Raw genomic sequence first — 20457 nt, 5'->3', positions numbered from 1 at the left:
GACCTCAACATCACTGAATGTGTTTGGTATCAGTTGGATTGTGACAAGCAGAAAATGCAACCAACTTCCAAGACTGAACTTTGGAGGTGTGGAAAAATGTCCCTGCAGATTTCTTAGAAAAACTGAAAGCAAATCTCCTGAAAAGAATGGAAGATGTTGAGACTTCTGTGTAAGTATCTGTTAAATATATGTTTTTTTTTTCTTTTGTTCTGAAGATGAAAAAAGAATAACTTGTACTTAATGGCCATTTTACCTGGAAACTAAATAAAGTAAGGGTGGTCTCTGACATTTGCACAGTACTGTATGAAACAAGTATTTAAGTACGTCTCTCTCAACCAGCCTTGAGAGAGTGCTTAGCCAGTCAGCGCATTCATTCAAGTGTACTACACACATCCAAGTAATAGCGTTTGTGTGCACACTGAGCTGCGCATGTACAGTACAGCGTGGTGTGAATGTGTGTGTGTTTGCATGTGTGTATTTGTGTGCGTGTTTATGTGTGTGCGAGGCACATGTCTCTCTGTTCTCACTTCTGGGTGCGAGGAGAAAGTAAAGGAAGATCTAATGCCGCCTCTGATCCTTTGCATCTGTGAGCACACTCCGCCTGGCACAGGCACCATATGTTTTTAATTATCATAATAGCTTTAAAGGACCTGTTCAGAGGGACCTACACATATGAGGCTTTTAGTACCACATTCACTGAGTACTGTAAAAGACAGAGAGAGAGAGAGAGAGAGAGGGAGAGAGAGAGAGAGAGAGAAGAGCATAAAGTGAGAGATGAGGAGAGAGAAGGAAAAAAGAAATGAATGAGAGAGACAGGGAAGAGAGAGAGAGAAAGAAAGAGAGCTAGTGAAAGAGTGAGGGAAGAAGAGAGAAGAGGAAGAGAGAAAGAGAGAGAAGAAGAGAGAGGGAGAAGAAAGAAAGAAAGAAAGAAGTGAGGAAGAAAGGGTGAGTGAGAAAGAAAAGATAAAAAAGAGTAAAAAGAAAGAAAGAAAAAAGAAAGAAAGATTGAAAGTGAGGAAGAAAGAGAGTGAGTGAGGAAGAACTACGTGAGTGAGGAAGAAACAGGAGAGAAAAAGATAAAAAAGAAAGAAAGAAAAAGAAAGTGAGGAATAAAGAGGGTGAGTGAGGAAGAAATATGTGAGTGAAGAAGAAAAAGAAGAGAGAAAAAGAGAAAAAAGAAAGAAAGAAAGAAAGATAGAAAGATAGAAAAAAGAATGTATAATATATTTATATATATATATATATATATATATATATATATAAACAAACTGAACATATGTACAGTGAGAAAAAGACAATGAGAGAGAGAGAGAAAGAGAAAGAAAGAGAGAGAGAGAGAGAGAGAGAGAGAGAGAGAGAGAGAGAGAGAGAGAGACTAGAGGCTGACAGTCTAGCAGAAAACACAGCACTGTCTCTGACCTGCACCAGGCTGGGGTCGTGACCTGCAAAGGGAGAGAGTCTGATCCCACAGCCTCCTGACAGTGATAATTGGCCACTAGTGACACGAACACTGCTTACAAGTAAAGAGACAACTAACCACCGACCCCCCTCTGCCTCCCAAGACACACACACACATAAAAAGTAGTATGTGCGCTGGCAAGCAGATTGGCAGTATCGAGAAGCAAGAAAATGCCACAAATTCCTTCAGTACATTTACGCATCTGTGGTTTTCTACTTTTCCATTCTTCTTTTTTTTTTTACAGTGTAGTTTGTGGGCTTGACAAATGCTGTGGATTTACTGTCTCCTTTTTAGCGCTTGAGCTTTTGCACTGGAGCACTTGAACTCAGTAAGCGTGCAATGATGTATTCAGGAACCACTGAAAATTGATAAACCCAGAGAGAGATTCTTCTCTTTAAAAAAAAAAAGAGAGAGAGAAAGGAAAAGGATCCTTTATGTCTTTCCCAGTCTCACTCCTTCTCCCTCCTGTATATTAATGCATCAGTCTCTATGTCCCTCGCTCCCAATATGTCTGTCTTCTCTTGCATCTCCTATAACCCTTTCTCTTTTTACATGACTTATTCCCCCACTTTCTCTCTCCCTCTCTCTCTCTTTTTCAAGTGCGTGCATCTCCCTCCATCGCTCTCTCTCTCTCTCTCTCTCTCTCTCTGTCTTTCTCTCTCATTCACTGCTCATCTGTCATTCTCCTTGAGTGAACTGGAGAGAATGGGGACAGGGTTCACTGCTTTTCCACCAGGGGGTGTCATGGCCTTATGAACTAGGATCATTAGACAGAAGATACACCCCCCCAACCTGAGCCCCCCTTTGCTCTCTCTCTCTCTCTCTCTCTCTCTCTCTCTCTCTCTCTCTCTCTCTCTCTCTCTCTCTCTCTCTCTCTCTCTCTCTCTCTCTCTCTCTCTCTCTCTCTCTGAAGCCGTAGCTAGAGGAATGTCTTGATTGGGTGGCAAAAGTGGCACCTTCTAGTTCCTAGCGGTAAACATCTGAAAGTGTTCCTCTGATGGAGGTGCCAGGACCTCACACAAACTGTTAAAAAAAAGCAGCCAGTGCTTATGCCACAGCGTGCCACAGCAACTGACCTCATCCCAGACACAGCCTGAACCATCACCTCCACTTAGTCCTGACCTTACAGTGGAACTAAACATAAACCACTGAAGAACAGTAATGCACCAAATGTACTTGATTCAAATGTGATCCTTTCCACATAATCAGCAGAATGAAAAAATTTACAGCAACAAATTACATGTTTTGCTGATTTAATAAGTTATCACATCCTCTACGGAGAACAGAAAGGCATTTTTCCCAAAATGTTAGTGCACAATTTCAGAAGTTTAACATATTGGGAAAATATATGTAAATTTCACACCGAATGGACCAAAATTAATTGCCTAATTACCTTTTTTTACTGAGAAAAAAACTGAAAAGCTAAATTGTGTTGATTTATTATATGTTATAAATGTACATGTTTGAATCAAGCAAACACAAAGCATCACTTTTTGCAAGTCTAAGTGCCTCATTTGTTTCACAGCACTCACTCACTGTAACTATGCTGCTACTGAAGTGGAATTCACATTTTTTATAACATTTAAAAATTTCTGTGTGATTCAATTGCCAAGATGTAAAGTGATCCAGAGTGGTTTGATGTGAATTTGCCATTCTTGAGAATCTTATCAGGTCAGAAGTGTTAATAGTGTTGGTGATAGGAACCAGACATATGAAGACTTAATGCCTACAAAGTCGTCTTCATAGGGAAATGTATTACATTAAATAGTTATCATTATGCCGCCTGATGCTGGAGACACTGGTATACGATAGTACTGAAATAAGATTTTGGCATATGACATATTTTTTATAACACATTTTATATATAAAACTCATACAACACGTGTAGGTCATGTTGGATAGTTAATAAAATGTATTTTCGTTGTAGACATTGTGACCCGTGACCACCATTGTAAAGTAAATCTGAATGGGTAAGTTTTGCAATGAGTCTGCAATGAACCATTTCACATCAAACCACTCTGAATGATTTTCTTTTACATCTCAAAGACTGAATTATGCAGACATTTTTAAAAAAATCAGCAGAATTCTCCTTTGGAATAATATGGCATGTTTATTCTGCTCCTAGAATCCTATGATAGTTTGCCATAGAGAGATAAACAGCAACGTGACTGGTTAAACTTGAATCGGTGCAGAATCTAACCAATGACATTGAAGCATTACAAAGAAGCACTACAATTATAGTTTTAAGCCTGTAACAGAGGCATTCATGTAACACAATAATTAGAATAAATTAAACCAAGACAAGAATATAAATGCAGAACAGATTTGGATTTTATGCAGTCAAAGATTGGTGGCAATCCTTTGACCTACGTTTAAGAAACAGGCCGGACCCCAGGCCCTGTTCTGCGGTCTGTCCATGTGTGCCAGTACTTCCTTTACACACACACATACACTGGCAGAGTCAAGTGTAAGCGTGAGAGAGAGACAAAAGCAGGGGCATTTTTCACTGCGCCTAATGGAGCCGGCGAGGGCGAATCGAGATAACGGTTTACCTAGCAATCAACAACAACAGCAGCAATGACAACGACAACAACAACAGCGGCAGCGGGGCGAGGGCAGAGTGGCCTGGAGAGCTGCGGGAGAGGGATGGAGCTAGAACGAGTAAACACTGACACGAGAGAACACCAATGATCTCATCTGTATCTCTCTCTCTCTAACTCTCCATTGCTGTGAGTGGCACTTCACTATAACTATCAGAGATCGCTTTTTTCTGTTAGCCAACGTAGGCCACTTTGACGGACATAAATTAAGCCTAGTATTAGGCTAAACTGCACCGTGTCCACTGGGATTTTCTTTTAGTATAATGGTGGACCTCATTTGAGTCCTACTTACTTGTCACCTATAACAAATCTATGATATTTAAAGTGACTTGCAGAAGCCCTTAAATTTGAACAGGCATTTTAAACATGCTCTTTTTGCATTACTTGTTTTGTATTTTGTAATAAAATATATCAAAGTTAAATATGTCATACATGATTTGAATACTTTCCCAAGGCACTGTACAATTTTAATAATAAGAGTTCCAAAAAGGCTTTGTCTCACAATGCATACCATAGAAGAAGTGTACATATATATATATATATATATATATATATATATATATATATATATATATATATATATACACTTCTTCTATGGTATGCATTGTGAGACAAAGCCTTTTTGGAACTCTTATTATCTATATATAATATATATACATACACACACACACACACACACACACACACACACACACACATCACTATTGCCCTTTACATTGTGTCTAAATTTCATGAAGAATTGACCAAAAGAAATAGCCTAAAAGGACTTGGAAAAAAGTCTGGTTCCATTGACTTAAATTAGTAAAGCATGTTTTTTCCTTCTTCTGTAAAGTTACCATTTTGAAGATACAAGGTTTGCTTCTGACAACAGCAATACGCATCATATTAAAGGTGAGAATAATCTTATATATATAATCTTATGTACTCTTTCTCTTCACAGTGAACAACATATGCATACAGTGAACATTAGCTCCCTTTCTTATCTTCAAGCTTGGGTGAAATTTATTTATTTTAACAGCTGGAATCATTAACGCTCCAATCAGTGGCTCTGTGGTTTTGGCAGGCTTTTCGTTCATGCATCGTATTTGATATATGAGGTACCATATATCCTCATAGTATAAAAACTTAAAAATTATGAACTACTTGAGGTATAGTGGTTGTCATGTACAGAGTTTTACTTTAGACCCTAAACAAAACAAAAAAAGTTGCAGAATGTATACATAAAGATATACCACTGACACAATTGGGTATTGATTATATGATAGCCTTACACAAAGGCTCCCCAGCACAATAGAATGCAGCCATTAAAAGATCTGAACAATACATGTCTAATCGACTGGACTACAAATAGGCCGAGGCATCAGAGAGAACTCAGCACCAAGCTGTAGAGATGCTTTTGATTAATATGCTTCGTGTTATATATGAGGTGGTGTTAACAATTACCATCATCTAAATGCCTACTCACACAGAATGCATGCACCGGATGCAAATAAGAGAACTTCTCGTCTGCTTGCGCTTGTGCTTGTGTGTGTGTGTGTGTGTGTGTGTGTGTATGAGATAGAGAGCACTAGGGAGACAGACAGAGAGAGAGAGACCCATATACTATTAAGAAGAACACTATATAAGCAGCCTGCTGTATGATGTAGTATCTACTCTGCACATAAATGCAAAAATCTGAAGAATCACTTTAACGCCACTCAATTGCCTGCTAAGCTCAGACGTGGACACCTACACAGATCGTATTCAACATTTTCAAATATTAATGATGTATGGTCTATTTGCATACAAACTCAATGCAAAATCTCTTAGCTAATCACATTTTGCCTCATTTGAATTGAAATTTTAGAGAGGTTCTTATCCCCGCCTCTCTCCAAACTGCAAATAACTGCACCAGATAGGTTACACTTAATTCTGCGTAAGGAGCCTAAGGGGACTGCGGTCAGAGGGGTGAGTATCCATAGTCATCTACAATACATAATATCAGCCCACGACGCACAATGCAGAAAAAGAATATGTACAGAATACATTATATATATGGGTGTTTCTGCAACTACAGGCACTTTTATGTCCTTGCAATATTTTTTTTTAATTATTTGATATTTTGAGCATAGCCCAAAGAAAAATACGTTATTAGTGTTATAACACATTGAAATTGTTGCTAAATTTAATTAGCTTATTTAAAGCTTTTTTTGCGTCAAAATACCACTCTTATTCATGTCCCACACCTGTGATTTCAGGCTTCAAATACTTAAAAAAATACAAAAGTACATCTTTTTTAAAGCACTTTTAAATAAATTCTGTTGCTGATGAGTCATTTTATGTACTTTTTTCTATAAATATGGTCCCCTATTTAATGTTCTTACTGCTGCACTGACTTTTTTTTTGTTTTCACAAACCAAAGAAACGCATCTTAGGTCGAAACATAAGGTAACCAAAGACCAAAAGAACAAAAGTGTGGGAAACTAAACAAAGATGTCTGTGGATTTACAGAAAATTCATGTAAATTTTTAAATAATCAATATTTTTTGTATGTCCTTACTGTACAGATTATAATGTATGTTTTTTACAAACTTCACAGACTTCAAAGACAAACCATATTAACATTAAATGCAAATATATTAAAAGTTGTCAAAGCTGCAAAAGCTAATGTAACAGGCCGTGCTGTTTGACATTTATACTGAAAATCAGTGGAAGTGTCTTTACTGTGACAACACTCTGTAAGGTAAAGACATCATGGTAAAGACGGTTTCACTGTTTTGTCTAAAAATCTGGACAGCCAAAACTGCAAGTAGGGGCAGAAGCAACTGTACACTGTCACTGTTGTGAGAAAAGTCAACAGGAAAAGGAAAAAGTGACCTAACATTGACATCCGTTAATGCACCATTTCTATTGGTTCACTTGTGATTAAATATTCATCAAATGTAATGGGTAGCTAGCATTTCTAAATGGTGTAAGAACAAGCAGCACTGAAAAAAATGCTATTATTTTTACAAATTTTACAAAAAAAAAGTATTCACACCTTAGATATTTACAAGGATTATGTTATGATTGTTTTCAACCCAAGGCATTAACTGAGATAGTAATAAGCTATAGAATCATTATTTATAGGGTACTTTTGATTGGGAAAATGAAACCTTTATCTCAATGTTTTTTCCAATGTTGTTTTTTAAAAGATCATTTTGATATCTTTTAAAGTGAAGTTGAGAGATTTAGATTTATCGTGAGTTTCTTTTATATAAAAAAAGTTTTATTAAAACTGAAAATGCTGTCCCACATTTTCATGTCACTACTGGAAAACTTTAGTCCATAGGTGGAAACTTATTTTAGCCACACCCTTGCCTTTTAGAGCAGGAAGTGAGACTATATCCCGGTCCTTCATGGCCACATGGTGAGCAGTTAGATACTAGATATTGTTTTCGAGTAAATGTGTTCCAAAGTCTGAAAATCATCATGCTCAAATTTAGCTAAAATTGTCACAACTGAAACAGTCACTACCAAAACAGTCACTACTGAAACAGTCACTACTGAAACAGTCACTACCAAACCGTTTGGTAATTTCGAAATTACAAGATTGTGCTGCACTGTCAGAAATAAAGGTACTGTTCAAGTACATTTTTTGTTCTTCAAGGTACAAACAATATAAATGTGCCTTCAAAGGTACAACCATGGTTTTAAGGTCCAATTGTGTACCTTAAATAAGTTTCCCCCGGGGGAAAAGAACATATTTATACCTTTTTATAATCTGATGTTTTAAAACAAAACAATAAAATAAAAAAAGCCAAAGAGCCAAAACAGAGTGTGTAAAGTCAATACAACAATACAAAAAAAAAAAAATTTAAAAAAAATTAAAGCCTTACGGTACAAATATGTTCCCTAATTAAAGGTACTGAAGCTATACCCTTGGGGGGTCCACCCCAGTGATAGTTAAGTACCTCTTTTTTTCTGTGTACTAGTGACAAATTGGAATGTTCAATCATTTATTTTATCAAAACAAACAGAAATAGTCAGTTAATCAGTCCAAGTCAGTTAAAAGTCTGAAATACATTTTCAACTCTGAATCTAATAAAATGATCCATATATTCTTCTTATATTCTTCACTGTATATTTAGTTACGGTTCATATTGATTTACTTCTAATGCTTGTGGACTGTATAAGTGGAATACTTGTTGGTCAGTATTAAATGTCTATTGACTGTTGTATTTGCTTGCTATTGTGCTACTGTGGTCGAACCTTGTGAGATACGTCAGTGGTTTTGATTGGGGTGCCTTTGTCCAGCTTTGTCCAGCTGTGTTCGCTGGAATGAGTGATAGTAAGAGTGAGAGAGGTATATGAGGCACAGTCTGTCCTTCTATTTTGTTTTTTCTTTTACTCCCTTTCACACTCACTTACACCCACACACTGCAAAGCTGAAGTGCCAAGCCTATTGCTAACACTAGTACACATCTCTTAGCAATGAATAAACTGTGCCTTGTTTGTGCCTCTTGTTCTATGTGTTTACTGTATATATTCCTCAGACGTGCCTACACTGTGTCCCAGTGCACGTCACCACCACACGTGCCTCTGACCACCAGCACCAAATGGGCAGAGTCAAGCTTTTAAAAACGCTTGACAAAAAAACTTTTGTTCTAGAGACAAAGCCTTATCTCTAAAGGTCAGTCTCTCGCCGTTGCGGCAGGAGGAGTGTACGTCACAAGGGCACTTTTCAAATGTCTTTTGATTAAAGGAGGATATTACAACACAAGACATTCACCATGCAGACAAAAAACTGGCATTCATTTTCAGCCCAGTGAATGACCCCTTCTGAATATTAAAAATGCAACAGGTTCCTCCATGACAGACATATTTTCCATAATTGAAAGGTCAAAAGCAGCATTAATTGTTAATGTAAACTGTTTTGACGGAAGAAAATGAAACGCACACCACTCTCATTCCGCCGCTTTCCCTACTGTACAACACCTCCTCATTCGACATGAGAGACAACACTGACCTATCCACGTTCTCATTACTTTCCACACACCCTAACTCACTTTGAACCAAAAAAAAGACCCTTTCCTTTTGGAGAAACACATGGTCACCGCTCCAGTTTTTCCATCTGCTGCATGTCTGTGCATTATAACAACTCTGAAAGTTAGCTGTTGTCCTGTGATGTACTTATTGACTCAGAATCCCTGCCACTTCTACTGACGCGAGCGTGAGTGACTCACGTTCACTTGAAAGGAATGACGAATAGTGACCCAAATGTTACAGAATAACAAAACTCTACATGTAATCTTCACTTACATATGCTTCCTATATCAAAACACCTCTAATGAAGAACAATAAAGGGTGTGCAACAATGCTGGCATAATCGCTCCATTTCCGCCTTATATCGTAGTCAGTGTTGATTAATTCCTGTTTACTAATCAAGCACAATGCACAATACAAGCACAAAGTACAGTATCTTAAACAAACCATCCAATTGTTCCGAATTAAAAAGAACAAAAAAAGTATTAAGGCATATTTGTGCAAATGAAGCTGCTTAATAAAACAAGTCTCTTAGAAATATGCTCGGCTTTCTTCCCTTCTCCTTAATCTTACATCTATTTGCAGTAAGTTTCCTTGGAGCAAAAATAAAATGTCTGCCTTGCTCCTCCGTGTTTGCAGACTAGAAGCAATAACACTAATGTAAAGCTTCTAAACTAAGAGCATGTGTCTCAATACGCCGCTTGAAAATTAGACTCTGCTCTTAATGAATAATATATTAAGACAGAGAGCAAAATGGAATATACATACATTATATTGGCAGACAGTTTTATTCCGGCAAAATGAATAACGTTAACTGCTAGAAATACCTGCCTGATATTTGAGAGGGAAAAGAAATACCCAGAAGCAGAATTCCGCAGGCTGTAGTACTCACTTACCTTAAACTACTTCAGACCGACCTGCGCTACAAGTTCAATTCACCCAGTATTTTTTCATTTGCAGTTTTCTATCACCGAAATGTCTGAAAGGGCATAGTGAAACACGGTAGTCTCAAGGAGGGCCAGTAACGTTCGCAGAGTCATGAAAGCTGACAGTTCATTTTTCACAGGGCCATAGATCTTTGGTTCTTATAAAGTAATGGGCTTTAGGGAGAGGTCTTATGAAAGCTAAGATAGTTAAGTGCTGTGTGCCAGGGATGACACGGGAGCGGAGGTCCTGCTCGGCTCTGAAGCAGACACCTTTAATCCCAGTCAGGGGAGGGAGGGAGGGAAGGAGAAGGGCTGGAGCTCGGGTAATATAAAATAGTAATAAAGATTAATATGTTGCTGCTTGTCGGCCTGATGGTCTCTAAACTTGCTTGAAATAAGGTTGAAATCACTCAAAAGCAAATCTTGCTTTTCTACTGAGAGGGTCTTATTGGTTTGCTGGTGGCGAGAGGAGTGATATTGTGCATGAAGGTTGCTACGTGCAACCTTATGGTGCAAATGTACAACACTGCAATTTGGAATACACTAAGAAAACTATGAGGTGCGAGACAAAATGTGCCTAGCATATACTGTACTGCTCCAGAATGTGTGTCTATATAAACGTTCTGAGGCTATAAAGAGGGTGATGGATCACTCACCGGAGGGGTCACTTCTCTTCATGCTGGAGCTGCTTGCACTGCCTCCTCCGTTGGAGTTGCTGGTCAGGCCTCCGTTGAAGGCTGCAAGGTTCTCGGAGCTGTAGGCCCGCAGGACAGACAGCATGTTCATCTGGTGCTCTAGGTGGGCCTGCTCAGGCTTCAGCAGGCCAGGAGGACCACTGGCTGGGGAGAGAAGACCCAAACCAGGCTGCTGTTGCTGCTGCCACTGCTTCTCTACGGAGAGTGGCTGAGTAGGAGATGGACCAGGACCCTGAGCTCCCATGGACATCTTTGCTCTCGGAGCATCCTTTCCAGACAACGGAGATTCAGGATGCATCCGAATGGCCCCACGATCTTCATCTTCCATGTCTCCCACCTCCATCTCTTCTTCCTCCTCTGCCTCTTGTTCTTCATCATCAGAGCGTGTCTGTCGCTCTGTGGTGGTGGGGTTGGATGACGGCTCTTCGCGGCCTGGCTCATCATCCTCAGACTGACCTCCCCGCTCCTCTGATGCTTCCATCTCACCGCAGGAAGCCTTGTCAGAGAGCTCATCCTGACCACCCACATCACTAGCCTGATTTGTCTGCTGATCCAAGTATCCAGTAGGTCCCCTGGAGGTGCCATCATATATAGGGCCAAAGGGCTTGTAGAAATCACTGGAGAATGCACTCATGGAGGTTCCATGTGGGTTCTGCTCCAAGTGGTTGGACCAGCCAGCCTGGCTCTTTAACTCTCCAGACTCTGACTCTCGCTCTCTAGAAGGGGGGCCCTCATGCAAATGGAGAAGGCCTGGAGGAGGAGGAATCAAGCCAGAGCCTTTGCCTGTATGAGAAGATTCGCCTAGAAGGTGCTCTTTAGCCTCTTTGCCTTGGCTGTGCTTGGCTTTGCCTAGGTGGTTGGCTTGCAGGTGAAGGGCCATCAGCTCAACAGAGGCAGTGGTAAAGGAGCAGAACAGGCAGCCATGCCAAGCCACATTGTCTTGGATGGTGACAGAAGCTCCTGGTAGGGTTCCTGCATCAGGCCTAACTGAGAGGTCCAGTGGCTCGTACTGGGAGCGGCCACCCTCAGCCGGCTTGACATCACCATGATTCTCTTCCTGATTTCCATCACTGGCTCTCTTGATCTTGTGGTCAGTGTTTTCCAGGCTAAAGTGCTGGCCATGCAGCTGACTTTCCCGTATCTCTTTCTCCTTCTTCATGGAGTTTAGCACAAAACTGTCCATGAAGGCTTGCAGAGAGCCCTGGAAGTTGACTCCATTTCCCACCATGCTCTGGTAGGCTCGGCCCAGGTCTGAGAAGCTGGCTGGGCTGTCTCCTCCAGTGGTTGGTCCCTCAGGGCTCTTCATGTTCTCAGAGTTAGGTTCTGGTCCGTGGCGGTCTCGCTCCCTTTCACGATCTCTGTCTCTGGGGGAGAGCATACCAGGAGAAGCCCACTGGTGCGGGAGCACCTGGCCCCCTCGGAAATCAAGACTGGAGGGCATCATCCCTTTGAAGACCCCACGCAAGACATCAGGCCGTGCAAAGACCCCACTGCCACTGCTTGTCTTGCTGTGGTCGTCTTTGTGATCAGAGGATGGGGGGTGGTTGGTAGACGAGGCATTGCCATTTTGACGCTCACGATGGTGGCGTTCAAGGTGATACTTCAGGGAAGCAGACTGAGTACCAGCATAGTCACAATGAGGGCACCTGTAGGGCTTCTCACCTACAGAGAAAGAGGCAAGGGAAAAGAGACAGAGATCATGTAAGTATATTGCAGAGAAAACACCAAAGGAAGAAGAAGAAGACTGGTCACTGATTAAGAAGACAAGGACAATGTCCAATCATTCTAGTATCCTCTATCCCCACCACAACTCAAGAGCATCCATCACTCAGAAAACAGCCCATCATGCTCTTTGGGAGAGAGGGAGGGAAGGAGGGAGGATTTCAATACGGGTCGATCCAGCTCGATCCAGCTCCACCAAGTGAGCCATCACTCACGTCAGCGCCATAAAAAACATTTCACCATATGGTGCCTTCAGTCCACTACAGAGATCATATTTTCAACTGACAACACAACTGTCTGGATGTTATCTCTGTTCGTATGGGGGACTGGAGGCGAGTGGGGGCTGATGGTGGCTGCTTTCTCTCTCTCTCTCTCTCTCTCTCTCTCTCTCTGTCTCTCTCTCTCTCTCTCTCTTTTGGCCTTGCTTGCTGTCAGCCTTCTGCCTTGGTGGTGAGGTAGTGATTCCTTGGACATTCTCTATTTGGAGTTTATCATAGAGCAGATAAATCAAGCTCTGCAGAAGCTCTTCATTCCTCCCTGAGTGGAACTCTGACCCCACATCCCTGAAGTATAATGTAGTTATTATAAACAGCACCCATCTGAAACCCGAACACAAGTCAAATGACACAAATGCACACAAATGTGCATATGTGCAGCATATGAACATTCCTCTTAAAAGGCAGCTTTAGAATGAGGATTAAGGAAAGCCGAGCAGAATGGAATGTGCCGTAAAAGAAAGCATGCACAAGCATTTGCACTAGCACACAGCAAAATGGGAGAAGCGTGAGGCAAAATGGTTTCAATTGCATTTGCATGATCAGTTCAATATCTTGATATAAAATGCATCCTGCCAGCAATTATAATAGGCCTGAAATGAAAGACAGATCCGCAATCAATAAGCAATAAACAAAATGCTAGGCTTGATTTTTTTGAGACCCTGGAATGAATCGCTGTAGCGGTGCAGCTGAGAAAGAGAGTGCCGAGAAATGGAAAAAGCCAAAAATAAAGGGATGTTTGTCAAGTATTGTGTGTGTGCGCACGTCCGTGTGTGTGTATATATAGCTATAAAATGTTTAGATTATACACATGGAAACCATTTTTAACCAAGAAAAAAAATGTTGCATTGTTACGCAAGACTGAACTGAATGATTTAAGTCTGGCTCTGTAGTAAATCATGGATATAATTAGCAAATGGCATACTGCTCAAGTAATTTATCATTATTTGGAGGGCACCATTCCAGAAAAAGACTCAAAGATCCAAAGACCCACTGCACACAGCTTCCCAAATAAAGGGCCACAAATACCAACTCAATACTACATTGATATGAGAGAGAGAGGGAGAGAAAGAGGGAGAGAGAAAGAGAGGGAGAAGGAGAGAGAGAGAGAGGAGAGAGAGAGAGAGGAGAGAGAGAGAAAGAGAGAGAGAGAGAGAAAGAGTCCCATTTATTCTTTTACACTAGAATGCGTTTGAGGCTTATATTCAAAATAAACCATACAAGATGAGCTTTTAACCCAATAAGTGCTTATCCTCTGAGCAGGATAACAGGGGGTTGGCCTGATTCAATAAGGAAACGTCCCTGATGCAAATGATCATTTTCAATTCCTTTAACTGGACAAAATGATATTCTGTGCCCAAAATTAGAGCCAAATTAGAGTGATCTGCTTTTCTCCCTTTATTCCTTCCACCCTTAGTATGCGTTTTTTGTTCACAACGGCAGCGATGCCATCACCGTTTTAAAGCACCGAGCAAAATAAAGGGAAGAAAGCACAAGGACGTCGATACTCTGCGAAATGTCAGAACTATAAGCAAAAAACATAAACAAATCTTGATAAGTAATCAATGCCTATAAAGACAATAAGTGAGAACGTTCCTCTGTGAGTGTGTGCGTATGTGTGTGTGTGCGCGCATGGCGTGTTCTTTGTGCACCATTTGGACTCAGTAAGACATCTGCTCCATCATACGTCAGGGGCATGTGTGACATCTGGGGAATATACTGTATCCTGCCTTGCAACATTACACACAATTTACTGCTAAAGGTCATTATGTACCCGTTAATCCACTTTTAATTGATATCCGCACAAACAGCACAACCTCTGAGAAACATAATGGATCGCCAAGGCACAGAGGTAGAGGAATTATTATTTTTCATCATTTAATATGAGAAAGAGCTGAGAGAAAAAAAAAAAAAGTTTTCCTTCCAAAGCTTTGTCTCTCTGTTGATGGACTGTCTTAATAAAAATAGGGGAAAATACACATCAAATTGCCATCTGGTACTGTATGACAGTCTTGATATAAATTACAGAAGCCTCTTGCTGAGAGTGGTACATATCTATTATTGTTTCACAAGTTCACTCCCGCTTTTAAACAGAGTGCCTTTCGGTCTCTCCACTTGAAGGAGTCCGGCTCAAACCGATTTCATCTGGATTTGTGCGATTTGTCACGACTCCATAGTAACCATTCCGAATAAACACCCAGAGCCTCTACAGAAGGGCAATTAAAATAGTTAATAGATATGACATACTTTAAGATGAATTTCCATATGGCTTTACATAATGGTGAAACGGCAGCCCGTGTACCGCAGGGAGGGAGAGATTGACTGGCCTGGAAAAATAGCTGTGTCTTTTATTTTCCTTGCCTCTTTATGCTAGAGTGTGGTTTATCTAAGTAAAAAAAAAAAAAACACATGTGGAACTAAGAAAATCAAGGTGCTCCAGTTCTCAAGCCTCATTCTCTTTAACTCTGTAACTGTTGTTTAGTTTCTAAATTGTCCTTTACTGTAAGGACCATTACTCCAGCTCATGCGTTCATTTTATTAAAGACTTTGAGAGAGTTCGTTCACCATTGAGTGGCAAAACAAGGCTCAGGAGAAGAACTCATTTCATTCCTGCCTAGAACAACAACAGCAATAACAACAACATCAAAAACAACAACAACAATAACAATAATAATAATAATAATAATAATAATAATAATAATAATAACAATAATGGAGACAATGTCAGACAGAACAACAATGTTAAACTTCCTGTGACACTGCTATGGGGCTCTGAACTGGAGTCTGCTGGGTGACCTTTGCAATTTACAGTGCTTATGGTTTGGAACGGTAGCAACTGACCACAGACCAGTGCTTAATCACTCTGCCTCTACGGAGTAAACCTTCAAAATGCTGCTTGATACGACCATAAAACTCCATCCGCTGGTGTGAGCCAAGCCTCTTTTGGCTCTTGTTGATTCTCTCGGAGGACGTGTAATGGCCTTCCATCAACAAAGTGACTTGACGCAGGCGATGGCCATCTTTCCCCAGTTCCTCTTTAAATAAAGGTGATTCGGTCACCGCGTCAGCTCGCGCGCACCCTCAAGTTATGCGTAGTCGTTGTCAGGAGCAAGGACCTTTTTATTTTTTATCCACAGCTGCTTACTGCTAAATACTGCCTTGTCCAGAAGGGGACAATCTGTGTCTCTAATTGCTGTCACTGAAGCCTAGATTCATTATGTGACTTTCCCATTAAAATGTGAGCATTAATTTGTATAATGAAATATCACCCACTGCAGTGTTCATTAGCTGTGGCCCCACACTGTATGCCGCACAATGTTAGCTACCTAGAAAACTGCGCTTAATTTCACTAATGGATATTTTCCCACTCACTGTTGGAGAGGAAATTAATACTGTAACATTAGCTCTTTAACTTTTGGAGAAATTTAAATTCACTTCATTCCTTTCAAGCCAGCGTTAGAGAGTCATTAATCTAACATTGTGTTGCACAATGCCCTGGTCCTCGCAGTAAGCAACGCCATTGTGATGGGCTCACGGAGCACCGATTGAGGGTCGCTTTGTGTCATCTGCATGTCTGATTGTTTTAAATCAGGGAGGGGTATTTGTTTAATGTCAGAAGTATTATTTGGCTTCCGATAAGGAAGGAGGGGTATGAGTGCAGGAAGATGGAAGGTGGCCATCACTTGATGATCAGAACCATCACTCGTCTAACTGATCAAAATGATTTAAAGCTTTGGTCAGGATGTTTTTGGCCTTTTTTTTGGCCCGTTTGAATTGCTGCAGGCTTTATTTTTCATGCTTTTCACACCAGATTGACAGTGGAAGCAGCAGCATATCTGAGCGTTTTCATTCTGAAAGATTTCAGCTTGATTATTTTCACCTCAGAGTTAAATTTGATTTTAAAGAGGAACTCGGGCCAAAGTGAAAAATGTAACCGCTGCTTCAACAGTTGTAAATATGCCCAAGCGGCCCACACAGTAATGCCACCTCATGTCTAAAGTAAGATTTTCCAGTTTAAAGACTAGGAAAACCCTCCTCCGATAATGTATTTTGAAGGTGGATGGACCCTTGATGGACCCTTGATGACTTTTTTCAGCTAGCTGTTGAATTACTGCTAACGTTACTATATCACGTCTGTATTTTTTAGCTTCTACATCACTGGCTAGGCATTCAGGATTTCTTCCTTGCACTGGGGGGTGAGGTGAGGGGGTTCCTAATAGTTGTATGACATGGGATGCAATGCTGTGCTGCAGAATATTTCATAATATTACAACATATCAAATGATTTTAGTTTTAGTTTTAGGCAGAAATGCCCCCTTTAAAACATACATATACATTCATTAAAGTCAAAATTCACAACAAAAACTTTAACTAAGCTGATCTTTGTTCTGTGTTTAACAGAAAATCTCTAAAATGTACTATAAGGGCGAAGCCTAGGGCAATCATATAACTGATCAACGTGGCTTACACATCTTGCAAACACATCAGGGCTTGTGTAAATTGCTGTATCGACAGACTGTGAGGATTTTAGCCTGTAAATACACACACACACGCACACACACACACACACTCAGGCCCGAGAGTTGAGTGAGTGAGTTAGCGGAGGCTCGGGACGAGGGCCTCTACTTCCTCTCTGGAGAAATATGGCTCTTCTGGGGACCCTTACCCTCTTCTCAAAGCAGGCATAACTCAACCTCCCTCGGCTAGAAACATATTTCCCTGCTCCATCCCCTGCTCCCCTGCTATGGGGACATAACCAGGCTGCCCCCAGCTTAAAGCAATCTGTCTACAGCAGCAGCTGACTCAAACACTCTGCTCAGACCTGCCCATCAACGGGCCATGCTAGCCTCCACTTTTTTTTCACCTTTTTCATTTCATCAATACACTAATTCTTTTCTACTGTAGTGCTAAGTTTATTTGAGGGGAGCCCCAACTTTCTTCAATCTTGTACTGACCTTAAAGTAACTCTTACAGGAGACAGTTATTACTTCTGTTTTGCAATTTGAAATGTAACTGCACAATTGTCTACTTAATTACATTGTTTATTACTGTTCTCTGTTCATCCAAAATAACAAGAATCTAGCAAAACGTTATGTAAAAAAATTTAATTACACTACATATGTCACTATGCACTACTCACTATGCAATTCACTTCTCTTTTATATGAGCAAAAACATTACAAGTGAGAAGTAATGTAAGCATGGTCTTAGATTTGTTGAACTAATAATGATGCAAGCCAGATGAAAAATACTTGACCAAGAGTTTTGTTTTTTTTTTAAAAAAAGATTTGCTGTATTATGTTTTATGTTCATATTCTATCAAATATGGCAATATAATCCCCTCACCCACACCATCTTCATCATGGATCACAGCCAATTTTGCATTAAAATCTGATGGCACACCCAAATGTTTTTTAAAGGCAAATAAGAACTATTAACCATAAGTGTTGCCTATATGCAAATAACTGAAATAATGATGAGGTATATCAGTTATTTTAACAATAAAATGTATGACTGTCCTAGTAAAGTAGATGGCATGCATCAGTATAAGTAGCAAACAGAATCTAAAAGTTAACACTAAGTTAGACCATGCTTTTGTTCTCACCAGCAATAACGGCATCTTCTAATGGAAAAAACAAACATAAAAAAATGTACGGCTCTATACTGAATGCTTTGCGATGGGTTTAAAACATGTTACGAAGAAACGGTACCATATTGGCTGGCCTTGGCCTTCGTGTGTGTTTAAGCTGGAAGCTCCAATCATCGGCTCTGCTCCTAGGCATGCCATACAATCAGGCCTTAATTCCCCAGAACAGCACAGCTATGTGCTTCTTATTAAGCGGGACGAATACTATTTGGGTGGTCTCCCTTCTTCCTTGTAAGCGCATACCAAAAAAATAACAACCATCAATTTCCTGAGCGGAGAGTGATTTCCATTTTAAGTTAAAGCGAGTGCATGGGCTGCCCTCATAGCACTTGTTGAATAGTTTGCTCCTCTTTTTTTTCATCTGTCCCACTCCAGATGATATTTTAAAGGTAGTTATAGGAGCCAAAGGGATGAGCTCGCTGGAAAGGTATTTAAAGGGCTAAAGCATGAAATAGCTCAGATATACTGTTAGCTAAGAGACTACAGATGTGTGATGATTACACCAAGAAAAAAAAAGCTTATAGGCATTTATGGTGCACATAGTTTCATACAGTTTCCACTTACATTCTCTCTGACACACATACACACGCATAGTTAATGACAGTCAGTAAGGTGACCCTGCAGTGCTTATCCCGGTTATCCTGTGTGTTAACTAGGCCAGCTGTGCCTGCCAGTGAGACTCAGCCTTGCTGAGGGCTACGACAGCAGGGTCTGACCGCAGCCACTCGACCAGCACTGTCCACATCATTACTCTGGACTGGGGCTAACTCACCGTTACCTACAGCACAGTGAACCGAATGGGAGCCATCACAGAGTAAAACGGCATGTGGGGTTAGGACACACTCTGAAAGGTCAAGCACGGCCAGACTCCATATAAAGCATACGGCTGCAGCATTTTAGGAAAATGGGAACTGCATGTGTGTGTATACAGTCCATTAAAAGTTTGGGTACACGTTGCTCTTTTTGGGGTCTATCTTTCAAATTTATTGGTAAATGTTTTATTAACATGAAACAGCTATTTGCTATACTTTAGGTACTGAAGAGCAGATTTTGCCTAACTTATGATTTTCCCAAACTATTGTTAAAAGTGCATACATTTTCATTCATTTGCTCCAAACAAGCAATGATGAGTGCTGACATCACAACAAGGGGAAAAAAGGTAGAACTTTTGTCAGCTGCTCCTTCAGTTTTGAGGTCTTTTTCAAATAAAAATGGCGAGCTCTAGACAGCTTTCCATTTTACAGGTCACATAATTGCAAACCCACAAAGAAAACATGCTCATTAATTAAAATGTGAACTGTGAAAAAACTAAGTGGCTCTAAACTTTTGAAAGGTTTTGCATCTGATAACTTGAATGGACATGGTATCTATAAAGGCCCCAAATTCTGGTGCGAATGGGACGTATGTTGACGAAACTTGCACACAAGACTAAATGAGCAGTTTATTGTATGGAAAAACGCAAAATGTGTTTCTCTTTCTCATGCATATGCAACCAAACGTGGGAGGATTGAGCAAAAAGTGGGTAGAGATATTACGGCTAGATATTTGCGGCTACATATTCCCCTTTATCTGCTAAACTTTGATCAACTTGTGAGCAACTTTTATAACCAGCCATAATGTTCTGATAGGGTCTCTGAAGAAGTGTTGTTGAAAGACTTTCTTTAACAATGACAACAGTAACAAAGAGTATTACCATCATAACACTGTTTTAACTGTTTGTACATATGTGAAAAGAAGCAGCCAAAACATACACTCACAGTTTGTGTTTAACATTTTGGTGGGACAGAACTTACACTGCTTAACACTTTTATCTCTATGTCGATGTACTTTCATTTTCTGTTTAGCCTCCAACTTGTTGATTGCTCCATCGTTTCACTGCCTCATTTGTACCCTGCGCTTCATGAGCAAGCAGTTAGTAGGTGGAGCTTTTTGCAGTTTGAGTGATAGTAAATTGAAAGTTAAATACAGGTGCAATTTGGCTGCATACTGTGGCCGCATTAAGGTACATTTTGCATCGCATCTGCGCTCGTTTATACATCTGGCCTAGGATTTATGCAATAACATGAATGGATAGTGATTTTTTTTAGTTATTTGCCACCTGATTTAAAATGAAATGGCCTTACACAGTAT

The 20457-nt window shown here is 40.3% G+C and overlaps 1 protein-coding gene across 3 annotated transcripts in view; it reads right to left on the bottom strand.

Moving 5' to 3' along the window:
- Positions 1–20457, bottom strand: part of znf536 (zinc finger protein 536) — a 233030-nt gene that overhangs the window by 44505 nt on the left and 168068 nt on the right. For all 3 annotated transcript variants that reach the window (XM_036584278.1, XM_036584279.1, XM_036584280.1), the window contains one exon: positions 10646–12346. In XM_036584278.1, coding sequence (XP_036440171.1) covers positions 10646–12346 — 1701 coding nt within the window. The remainder of the gene's footprint in view (positions 1–10645; positions 12347–20457) is intronic.

The sequence above is a fragment of the Colossoma macropomum genome, unplaced genomic scaffold (genome assembly GCF_904425465.1).
Source record: "Colossoma macropomum unplaced genomic scaffold, Colossoma_macropomum, whole genome shotgun sequence".
Lineage (NCBI taxonomy): Eukaryota > Metazoa > Chordata > Actinopteri > Characiformes > Serrasalmidae > Colossoma > Colossoma macropomum.
This window is presented reverse-complemented; position numbering and strand designations above follow the sequence as displayed.